The sequence below is a fragment of the Corylus avellana genome, chromosome ca7 (genome assembly GCF_901000735.1).
Source record: "Corylus avellana chromosome ca7, CavTom2PMs-1.0".
NCBI classification, from domain to species: Eukaryota; Viridiplantae; Streptophyta; class Magnoliopsida; order Fagales; family Betulaceae; genus Corylus; species Corylus avellana.
In genome coordinates, this window is record NC_081547.1 from 8,633,056 (window position 1) to 8,645,604 (window position 12,549).

General features: G+C 40.7%; 1 protein-coding gene across 1 annotated transcript in view; it reads left to right on the plus strand.

The window, feature by feature from the left end:
* The first annotated feature begins 12,349 nt into the window (after nt 1–12,349).
* The window catches only part of LOC132187826 (probable LRR receptor-like protein kinase At1g51890), a 3,309-nt gene continuing 3,109 nt past the window's right edge, over nt 12,350–12,549 (plus strand). The window contains exon 1 of the mRNA XM_059602263.1: nt 12,350–12,434. Coding sequence (XP_059458246.1) covers nt 12,350–12,434 — 85 coding nt within the window. The remainder of the gene's footprint in view (nt 12,435–12,549) is intronic.

A 12,549-nucleotide genomic window follows, 5' to 3' on the forward strand; every position in this document is an offset into this window, starting at 1 on the left:
ATCAAGGTATAAACCGAGCTTAGTCTTGTATACTTGTATCTTCCTTTTTGCAGCAAAGCTAATCTGTACATATGATTTCAGGTCAATAGGAACCGAGTCTAACCGTTAGTGAAGATCGACGCGTACAAGACGTATTGTGGCATGTCGAGCTTAATCCCTTAGAAATGGATTATGATTCTATTATGACTGAAGAGAACAAGGCTCGGTATTTGTGGACCCCGGCACCTGCTAGAATAGTGGAAGCTACTTCGCCGAGGGTACCCCCAGCTGTAGTGCCGAGAAGACCAACTGCTGAGCCTGCTAAGCCTCCTAGAAGGAGAACCATCAGAGCCAGGGAACCTTCTAAAACCAAAGGAAAGAGGAAAGCCGAAGTGGCTTTTCCAAAGAAACCTTCAGCCCCAACAACTGCAAGGGTTTCTCTGGCGGTTTCTGATGAGCCTGAAGATCCCAATATCCCCTCTTTGAAGAAGAGTAAAAAGAAGAAAAAGAGAACCGAAAGTAGTTCAGGGGTAGCGAGGCCAGTCACTAAGCTTGAGCTGAAAAAAAAGGCAGTACTTCCGAACCTTCCTCATGAAGAAGAGAGGAGCAGAGTTGCAAGTGTTTTGAGGGTTCTTGAGGAGAGGCTCGCCCCTAAGATGGAGACTCTTGCTCCTCACGTTAGAGAGTACGTGGAGGTTTTAGGTGGTGTCAAGGAGTTCCTGAGCAGACAAGATAAGTCTGCTCAGGAAGCACTCCTGGCAAAACGAACTCCCTTATCTTCTTCCCACACATCTGTCAGAGCTGAAGTTTCTGCCCCTGAAGCTCTGGAAGTCACTCCACTTTCGGCTATTCCTCTTTTTTTCACTCCTGCCGAGCCTGTACAGATAAGCTCTTCTGATTCCGAGGAGGAGGACCCGGTTGATGTTGGTCAGATCATTGAGGAACTGGCCAAAAAAATGGCCCTAAAACGACCACTCGCTATGATTTATCCTGATCAGGCTAAGGCCGAAGGATCATCCATGCACCCTGAGTATACACATGCAGAAACCGCAGGTGCTAGAACTCTAGAGGTCGAAGAGCCTGTATCGGTTGAACCCTCGGCAACCGAGGTTGCTGATGATGTGCCAATAACTGCTGAGCCCATGGTCGCCGAGCAAACATTTGTTGAGGAAGTGGAAGTTGTTCATGAGGCTACTGAGCGACTAGAAGCCGAATTTGCAACAACTGCTAGTGAATTTGAAGAAGCTAACTTCAAATTTTTCGCCAGCGGGGAATCAATTAACCTCGACGAGTTAAATTTGGCAACAAGAGAAAACCCGCCAAGTACCTTTGCCCAGAACCCCACCAAACCATCTCCAGCCGTTGGTCCCTCAGCGGAACGCTCACCCGAACCAATAATCTAGTCATTCGGGGAACCTCTCACTCAGTTGGGTGATAAATGGCTGGGGAATCCCTTTTCTAACATAGCCAGCTTGATCCCGGCCAATAACACTGCCGATATCAGTGCTCAATTCCCGAAAGAGGTGATGGAACACATGCTGTACCATCAACTTGAGGTAAATACATTCCTATCCTCTGACTTTCGATAATAATACTTTGTTCTAATAAACTCATTTCCATTTGCAGGGGTCAATGCATAGCATGAATTACTACCTTCATTTCAAAAGGTCTACTGAGAGTTCAGCTCAGGCAGCTGAGGATGTCAAGAAGAGGCTTGAAGAGGCTGAAGTCGAAATAAAGCGACTAGATTCTCAAAGTGCTCGAGTTGTCTCCCGGTCTCAAGAATTGGAGTCTGAACTAGCTGCCGAGAGAATATAGCATGCAAGTTTTTCAAGTTGATTTTTTGACTCTTGAGGAAGGGGCTATCCGGCTAAAGAAGAGTCTCGTCGAAATCTCGGCCTTGGAACCTAAAAATATCAAGAAGAGACTTGAAGAAACCGAGGCTGAGTTACAACGAGTTCAAGAGCTGTCTTTTGAGCAAGGGAGCGAGCTCCTTCTTACAAAACAACAAGTTACTGATTTGGAGGCTCGGTGTTCTCAAGCTGTTACTCGGATTCGAAAACAAGGAGTTCAGGGGATTACTGAGAGAGCCAGGAATAGAAAACTGCTAATGGATAATTCTGCCCTGGAGGATAAGGTGGCTCTTTTAAAAGAAAAACATGCTGAGGCCGAACTTCAATGTCGAGCTACCGAGGCTCGAATTAACCAAGTCTCTGAAGAGCTGGAAGTAGCTCAGAGATACTCGGCCACTCAGTGTACCAGAGCCGAAGTGGCTGAAGGAAAACTGAGGGCAACCGAAGAGCAACTTCTAGCCTTAGAGAAAAAATGAAAGTCAGTAAAGAAGAAGGCCAAAGCTACTGTCAAAAAGGCTGAGAGCTTTAAAAGGAAATTCTTGCGAGCTAAAGAGCAAGTGTTCAAATACAAGGACAAAGCTCGAAATTTCTACAAACAGCTTTCTTTCGCTTCCTGGGGCCGAGACTACGGTTGGGGCACAGGTTTCATCTCAGGTTTCGAAACCTTTCGTAGTTGGTCGAAAAATCCTCCCGAGGGTGTCGACCTCAACACAATTAGACCTGAAGATGTTCCTTCTACTGAAGAGGCCATTTCAAAAATTTCTATAATTGGTCAAGAGCAGATGCCCGATTGTAAAGGAATCACAGTCTTCGGCTTCAACCCATTTGCCCGGCGTCCAACTGGGGAATCCTCTGCTGCAGCTGAACGTTCTGAGGCTAGCAAATCTTCATCTGCTGACTTGGAAAAATCAATAGCTGTGTCTGATGAAGAATGGGACCATGTCTCTTCTTGATTTTCCAAATGTAAATACCAAGATGACATATCTTTTTTTTTTTTTTTTTTTTTGTATCCAACTACTTTATTTTGATAATGAAATAGAAATATTTTAAATTGGAGACTAATTATGAGCATCAATCCTGCATGGAGTTGTAAGTATATGACAATAATGAAATATAAAGGACAGTAATGCAATACAAAATAGCATTGCATATGCATATGTATACCCCCTTGATTTCCATAACTTATAAACTTAGTTTATATCAATGGAAATCTTTAAAGGCCAAAACCACTTCACAAGTATGTTTGCATGATGTTGGAATCTCGGTTTTTGAGAACTGCATGTTCTACCGAGAATGTACGTTTGTGAGGATGCTCTGTAAAAAACGCAATAGGTGAATACTCTGTCCCTGGAAAGTGCTTGGCGTGAAGGCTTAATACTCGGTGAATGTTTGTATTGTTTAGGGATGTTTGTGAACTTCATTATCAAGAAAGCGCCTTAGTGATGTTTCACCGAAATACGTTCGGGAACCTCTCCGGCTATATTTCTCTGAAATAGAACTTTTTGAGTAAAGGTTAAATTGGAAAATGCTTATACACTTCTCCCTCGAGAAAGCGCCTTAGCAAATTTTTACCGAAGCAATACTTAGGGATTTCTTTGGCTATATTTCTCCAAGATAGAACCTTTTGAGTAAAGGTTAAGGTTTGAGAATGTTTTTTGCTTATTTGTACTTATAATTTCTTCTTCGGGAAAACGCCTTAGTGAGTTATCACCGAGTGATGCTTGGGAAACTCTCCGGCTATATTTCACCGAAGTAGAACCTTTTGGGTAAAAGGTCAAATTGTAGATAGCATAATCCATTTAGGGAAGCTTCATCTTTGAGGAAATGCCTTTGAGAGATTTCTTCGAACCAAGTTTGAGATTTCTTCAGGCCTTATTCCTCTAAAGTGGATCCTTTGGGGTAAAAAGTAGTAAGCTTGGGGAACGTTTACTCAAATGTTTTCTCCGAGTGTTTAGATAAAGCATGGTCTGCTACATCTTTAAGATTTTTGTACGATTATAATCTCATAGGGTCCTTCATTCATGAGTAGTTTTTTGTTACAACAGAAGTATAACAAAAGTGAAGCTTCAAGAATCATAATTCTATACAAAATACTTTTTAAGATGTTCAGCATTCCATGGTTGTTGGAGTGGTTTTCCTTCTTGATTTGCAAGATGATACGCTCCGGCCTTGCCACATCTGACCACCGTGTATGGTCCTTCCCACTTTGGTGCTAGTTTCCCATCAGCAGCATTCCTGTTGGCAAGTGTAACTTTCTTCAAAACCAAATCTCCGATTTGGAAACTGCGATGTTTCACTCGCTGATTAAAATACCAAGCCATCCTTTGCTGATAAGCTGCCATGGTAATCTGAGCCTGGTCTTGTTTTTCTTGCAACAAATCCAGGTGTAGTTTCAGACCCTCGTTGTTGAATTCGGGGTTGAAGGTGCCTACTCGGAAACTTCCTGACCAAACCTCAGCAGGGATGACAGCTTCAGTTCCATAGGCGAGAGCAAAAGAGGTTTCCTTGGTTGGAGTTCTTTTGGTGTAGTATGCCCATAGAACCTTAAGAAGGTCTTCTGCCCAGTTTCCTTTCTGTTGTCCGAGTTTCTTCTTAAGGATTCTGAATATGATTTTGTTGGTTGCTTCTACTTGTCCATTTGCTTAAGGGTGTCCTGGAGATGAGAAGTATTGCCGAATATGAAGCCTTGCACACCAGTCCCGAAAAGAATCACAATCGAACTGTTTGCCATTGTCTGTAACAAAAGCATGAGGAATTCCATATCGACAGATGACATTTTTCCAAAGGAACTTCTCAACATTTTTTGGGTTATGTTCACTAAAGCCTCCACTTCTGCCCATTTCGTAAAATAATCCATGGCAGCTATAGCAAACCGAACACCCCATTTTCCTGGGGGTATTTTCCTGGGGGTAATGGTCCTACTATATCTACCCCCCATTGTGAGAATGACCATGGTGAGGAAACCGAACTAAGTTCCTCGGGGGGCTGATTATTGATGTTTGCAAAACGTTGATAGTTATCACAAGTTTTGACAATTTGCATGGAATCCTGGTTCATACTCGGCCAGAAGAACCTTGCTCTAACCGCTTTGTGTGCTAACACTCGAGCTCCCGAATGACTGCTACAAATTCCTTCATAGATCTCTCGGAGAATATAATTACCTTCTTCTTTAGAAACAAACTTGAGAAGGGGTAACATAAAACCTTTTTTATAAAGAGCGCCATTAAGGAGAGTGAACCAAACAACTTTTCTCTTTAGTTGCACAACCTTTCTCTTATCTTCTGGAAGTACTCCCTTTTTCAGATAACTAACAATTTCTCCAGCCCAAGCTGGCATGACCTCGATGGTTAAAATAACAACCCCCTCAGTGATAGAAGGCCGTGGCAAAGTTTGTACCAGTTGTTCAGTTTTTCCTACTTTATCCTCGGTTGTTGAGCCTAACCGAGCCAATAAGTCTGCCTTCTCATTCTCCTCCCTTGGGATTTTTACAATGAAGAATTTTTTGAAAGCTTTCTGCATACCCTGGACTTTGGATAAATAGAGCTTCATTTTACTGCCCTTAGCCTCAAAATCGCCACGAATGTGGCCTACAATCACTGTGAGTCACTCCGTATTTCCACATACTCTGCTTCCATCTCTCGAGCCAAACCCAGCCCTGCCACCACTGCTTCATACTATGCCTCGTTATTAGTAGTCTTTAACTCTAATCGTAACGAGCTTTTTAACTCTCGTCCATCTGGTGTGATCATTACCACCCTAGCTCCACCATTTTTTTTAGTTGAAGAACCATCTACATAAATTACCCACGTCTTCTCTTTTAGCCAATCTTCTAAGTTTTGTATGTTGGTGAATTCCACCACAAAGTCTGCAAGAGCCTATCCCTTAACAGCATTACGTGAGATAAAATGGATATCGAATTCACTAATTTTGATTGCCCAGTTGACTAACCGACCAGACGAGTCCAACTTCCGGAGTACTTTCTTCAATGAATACTCGGTCAATACGTTGATTGTATGAGCTTGGAAGTACGGTCAGAGCTTTCTGGAGGCAATTACCAAAGCGAAGGCAAGTTTCTCCATCTGTACATATCTCTCCTCGGCGCCATGCAACGCCCCGCTGATGAAGTAAACCGGCTTCTAAACTCCCCCCTCTTCTCGAATCATGGTTGCACTGACCGCGGTTGGAGATACGGCTAAGAATAAATATAATACTTCTCCAGGAATAGTTCGGCTGAGAAGAGGTGGACTGATCAGATATCCCTTGAGTTGTTCAAACGCTTTCTCGCACTCCTCGGACCACTCAAATGCCTTTCGCAATATGTTAAAGAAAGGAAGACATTTATCTATAGACTGAGAGATGAACCTGTTTAACGCTGCAATTCTTCTCGTCAATTGCTGAACTTGCTTCGTATTCTTTGGAGACTGCATGTCCAACGCTACTTGTATCTTTTCTGGATTGGCCTCAATTCTATGACTCGACACCATGTAACTGAGGAATTTCCCAGACGAAACCCTAAACACACATTTTGTAGGGTTGAGATTCATTTTGAATCGCCTCAATATTGTGAATGCCTCCTGTAAGTCTGTCACATGATCTACCCGCAGCTTGCTCTTGACCAGCATGTCATCAACATAAACTTCCATGTTGTTCCTGATTTGTTCTTGAAACATACTATTCACCAGCCTTTGGTAAGTAGGACCGGCATTCTTCAAACCGAAAGGCAGACCTTATAATAATACAAGCCTCGGTCAGGGATGAATGCTATCTTTTCTTGATCAGATGGATGCATGAAGATCTGATTGTAGCCAGAGAAGGCGTCCATAAAGCTCAGCAACTCATACCCTGCTGTTGTGTCAACCAATGAGCTGATATGGGTTAATGGAAAACTATCCTTCGGACAAGCCTTGTTAAGATCGGTAAAATCTACACACATCCTCAATTTCTCAGAGGATTTCTTAACCATCACCACATTGGACAACCAATCCGGATAGTGTGCTTCTTCGATAAATTGAACTTTAAGCAACTTGTCTACTTCCTCAGCAATTGCCATGTTTCTCTCAGGGGCGAATTTCCTTCGGCTTCTGGATTAACGTTCAAGTGATGAACAATATCCTTGGGGTCAATCCCGAGCATGTCTTCAGGAGACCATGCAAAAACTTCAAGGTTTTTCCCAAGAAACCAAACAAGAACTTCCTTTACCTCAGGAGTTAGTTGGGAACCGATTTTAACAACCCTTCCCTCAGCTATTGGTATGTCAATCAATGGCTCAGCTGGTTCCTTTCTCAACTGAATTTTCTGGTCATCACCCAAATTGCCGATCGTCAAAAGTGCTGATTTTGGGCATTTCTTCAAAGATGTATGGTAACACCTCCTGGCCACAACTTGGTCCCCTTTAACCTTGCAAATTCCATCAGCAGTTGGGAATTTCAATTTCAAATGATAAGTAGAAGTCACAGCCTTCAACTGATTCAAGGCTGGACGATCGACGATTATGTTGTAAGCTGAAGATCGGTCAATTACCAGAAAATCTACCATGATAGTGGATTGCTTAGGGGTAGTTCCTGCCGTGACCGGGAGAGAAATCATTCCAATGGGCTAAACATGCTTGCCCGCAAATCCTACCAATGGTGATAGGAAGGGCTTCAATTTATCCCGACTAATGCCCAATTGTTGAACAACCGTCCAATACAAGATATCAGCCGAACTCCCATTGTCGATCAAGACTCGGTGAACAGCGTGATTAGCCACTGTTAAGGTTATCACCAATGCATCATCATGTGGCATTAAGACTTCTTTCGCATCTTCCTCCGAAAACGTTAGAACGCTCGGTTCCTGCTTCTGGATTTTAGAGGGTTTCTCAAGCACCAAGATTTCTTCCTTTCTCGCTTGCTTGACGTAAGCCTTCCTTGCTAAACTTGATTCTCCTCCACCTGCAAATCCTCTTAAGATGGTTCGGATCTCACCAACTATGGTTTGATTTTAGGGACTTTGTTGCTTGTTATGAGACTCGCTCAGTTCATCTCGTTTCTGTCTTTGGTTGCACAGTCAGTCATTGTGCTGTCCCAATTGTTGACCCCGACTGTCTTGGTGATCTTTCCCTTTGCCATTTTCCTCGGCTAAGAAATTTAGCAACTTTTCATTTCGTAGGAACTTTTCAATCTCAAATCGAAGACTGGTACAATCCTCAGTCTAATGCCCATGATCATTGTGGTACTTGCAAAACTTATGGGTGCTGCGATTCTGGGGAAGAGCTTTCATCTTTCTTGGCTATTTAAAGCTCAGATCTTTCTTAACTTCCATGAACACCTTATAAATAGTTGTATTTAGGGGTGTCCATCCCACATATTGCTGATGCTAAGCCGGCTTGGGTGGTAGCTCAATCTTCTTTTCCGGGGCCTTCAAATTCTGATGGCCTTTTCTTTTCTTTTCGACAAGCGTCCTCACCTTAGTGATAGCCGAGTCAGAAATAGGTTTACTCTTGGCGGCCTTAGATTTCATCAAAGCTGAAATGGTCTCTTCTTGATTAATGAACTCTTCAGATTTGTTGTTGAACTGCCGTAGAGTTCCTGTTTTTGGTTTTCGGGCTAACTCAGCCATTAAAGGACCATCAGTCTTTATACCGTGCATCAATGCTGAAAGAATAGTCGGTTCATCAGTACTTTCCATTGTTGGTTTCTCCTGATTGAATCGCAGCATATAATCTTTCAAGGATTCGTTCTTCCCTTGTACGAGGGATAACAGGTAAGCTAGATTTTTCTTCCTTCTCCGAACGGCAAGGAATTGTCCTAGGAATTGCTGCCCAAGATAATCGAAATTATCCACAGATTTGGGACTCAAACTTCCAAACCACTCCTTGGCAACTCCTTTAAGAGTTAAAGGGAATGCTCGGCAAGGGATCTCGTCCAGAGTTTCATGGAGGATGATGTGAGCTCGGAAACTCTCCATGTGGTCGGACGAAAATCCACTTCCATCAAACTCACCCACTCGAGGAACCTTGAACCTACTAGGAAGTGGGAACCTCATTACCCGATCAGTAAAAGGCAGGTTAGTATGCTGCATAAGATCCTCAGCAGCTGACTGATTTTCTCCATTCTTAATTAAGAAAGCCATCTTTTCACATTTTTCTTTAAGATCTTCAATATCTTTATTCACAGCTGCTTCCATAGGCTTGATATGGTGCGACCGAGTGTGTTGAGAATGGCTACATCGAGAATCCTTGCCATGACTGGTTTTACCCCGGTGTGATTTGGCATCAAGACGTGAATCCTTGCCAAATCCTCGTTGGTGAGAACTTCCCTTGGTTCGGGCGGTATGTTGACTTCCCTGTATTGAACTCCCAACGTTTTGTTGAGTTGATTGTTCTTGAATTATCGGTGGTGTCTCCCTGAGTTGCTCTTCTTGTCTTTCTTTTCGAACTAGATCTTCTCTAAGAGGTAATCTAGAGACGATTTCTTCATTTTGCTTTTTCATAGCTTCAAAAGACTCGGCTATCTGCTTCATGAAACCTTCCAATAAGGATGCTGGAGGATTCGGATCAAGTGAAGTTCCAGGGATATCAGTCACAACATTTGGAACAAGGGGAGCATGTGCGATAGGGATAGGATGTGGAGTATCAGGGTGTGGGGGCGTAGTCACCATATTGGAATATTGTGATTAGTAAGAACCGATAAAACGTTTCCCACAGACGGCGCCAAACTGTTTGAGCAGTTTTCCGAGTGTCCACATGTCAACAATATATCGGGGAACAGTAAAATAGGATATTTTATGCAGATATGTCTAATATTCCAAGAGTGCTTCTCGGCCTTTCATATTCGTGGAAGGCTCGGCTGACCTAGCCTTTTGACCGAGCGTTACCCTAGGCTTTAAATGGGCCCAAAATTTCCGAGTGTGAATATGGTGAATAGTAAAAATCACCGAGCCTCAGGGATGGGCCGACAAACTGTCTTATTGAGCCCAGTTCAGCTAATCTATGACCCAACAGTGATCAACAACAAAACAAGTCATAGATAGGATATTGATGGAGGAAACTCCATATTGTATATGTGATGTTATTTTGATAGAATAAGATCCTCTCAATTTCCAATGAAATAGAGAGGAGCCATTTAGGCAAAATAGTAGGATTAAATTGTCTAACCTTTTAAAGTTGATGACAATTTTGTCATAATTTTATTACCCTTTTACCTAAATGGATACTCTCCATTTCTGATGGAACAGTCTACCCCCTCTTTTGATTGATATATATATAACAAGTACAATTTTTCTAAAAAAGAAATATTATTATTTTTTTATTCAAATAAGGGAAGAAAGGAAAGGGGTGGAATCGAAATGGTTATTATTGAAAATACAAGTTTAACAATATTCTTTTCTTCTGTCTCCTTTAGCAAGTATTGTTTTGTTTAACGAAATTGTGGCCTGCCTTTGACTTCGACGATGACTAATGTATTAATTAAAGTATCTTTTTCCCCCTGTGGCAAATATTTATTCCCTCTAGGAATAAGGGTATTATAGGAATATATATTATAAAAAAATTTATAAACAATAAAAATGTTTAAATATATATATATTCAAATTAAATGCAAATTTTGAAATTAAAGAGTAATACTATAAATTACATCACTATTTTTGTTGGTGTCTAATACCACACTAGCTCCACGCGGGCTAGCTCAAGGGTATGACCTTCAAGAAGGAAGAACCATTGGAGTGGTTCACTAGCACTTGCCTATGAAGCCCTCCAACATTCAAGTTAGCAGGGAAAGGTAGAGTGTGTAAGCCAGGAATGACGAGCAATGGCAAATACAAAGGGGGGCGGGCCCGCCCTTGCAAATTTTTTTTTTTTTTTTTTCTAAGGATAATTTTTTTAAATTTTCTTGACCCTAACTCCTACTCCTCCTTCTCACGCCATTCCAAAAAAATTTTAAAAATTATTATTTTGATTCCGTCCCTCATAATACGAATTCTTAGATCAGCCACCATGGACAAGGAAAAGATGATGGCTATTATAGAGATTGTAAATTGGGTTCCCCTTGGCTATTAGTACACAGTGTTCCATGAGCTGATGGCTTGGCACCTATTCGAACCAGGCCCTTCTGGCCATGGGCCTTTTGGCGATTTTCAAGCCCTACAATCTTATAATGCCCACGTGGTACATGTCATTACTTGAAATTAAAGTTAGTCTTTAACACGCAATGTACAAATTCACATCCAGGAACTTTAACAGGGTTGATTTTTATTTCTTTCTATTAAACGTTTTCAAGATGTACGCCTAACCCAAGAAAAAAGGTTAATTCTTGATAGAGAGAGACGACTTGAATTGTCTTGGTATTGAGATTCCTTCCCTGAAAGCCAATTTCTTGGAACCAACCATGAAGTAGAAATGGAGGTGGGAAAATGCGTACCCCTGGGGCCTGCAAATTGACGCAAATATTAGCTAGTGGAATCTGTCAGAGCAGATTTTTAGGGAAGATGAGGCTGAGAAAATATGCAGTACGACCATCAACCTAAATAGACAAAAAGATCAATTTACTTTGATTGGTACATGGAAGAATTTTTTCGATCAAACATGGAAAAACGAACATTTGAATGAGATTTGGTAATTAATTTTCTTCCAGTGATCATATATTCGGACCCATTACAATATTTTTTTCATGAAAGATTATTGAGTCAAAAATTAAAAACCGAAGCCCATACAATTAATGAAGATATTTGTTTTTTCTTGCTGTGTTAATAAGGCTTTAACATATTAGTTGATGAGTACAACAAATTAAACCATCATAAATATAGAATATCAGGGTCGAGATCTTGTAATTCTTTTAAGATAACTCTAGGGAGGGAAGAGTTCTTAAGATCATAACCCTTATTTTTTATTTGATCATCTCAACATACGTACAAAACTAAAGAAAAATTAAGAATCTATATGTGATGCCCATTGAATTCCGCATTAGATTTGTATTAGGTACAAAATTGGGTTATATAATAAACTCTTATACAGGAGTTAATTAACGGTGAATAATATTTTTAGGGTATTATTCATATATAAATAAAATTTATCTAGTTTCTAAAACTAATTTTCCCAACCCCCCCCCCAGCAAAATTATGAATGTAAATTATTATTTGTTAAATGAATTAAGTGACACAATTAATACATTTTGTTAAATGCAATGTAATAAAGTCTTAACTATAAAATGAATCTTCTCCATTTTAATGAAGACAATCCTATTTGTTTGTACATTAGATACATTTATAATTTCCTATCTGGGGCTCACATAGGTTAGTAGGACAGGTCATAGTACCATGGGGTCATGATAGAAAAAATGACAACGGTCAAATTGAAATTAACAAGAAATGAAAAAGACAAATCATTGCAAGTTGAATGATTCATGATTGGTTGAAGCAACTGTAATATCTAAGATAGGTATATATGGTTGAAGCAACTGTATAAACCATATAGTTATTTCTTTTTTGTATATCGCCGGCTGGCGGTCTTGTTCCAGTAAATTAATTAAGAAGAGGAAGGTTAGATGGGGATGAGGTTCAAACATTTCTTCTTTGCATTGCTCGCTGGTTTGGGTCTTGTACTTGCTGTTCATGCTCAGGATAAATCAGGTATGTATATATATATATATATATATATATATATCATCATCATCATCATCATCTTATACTTGCTGTTCAAAGATTATAATCTTTGAATATATCACATTTGTTTCGATTATTATTC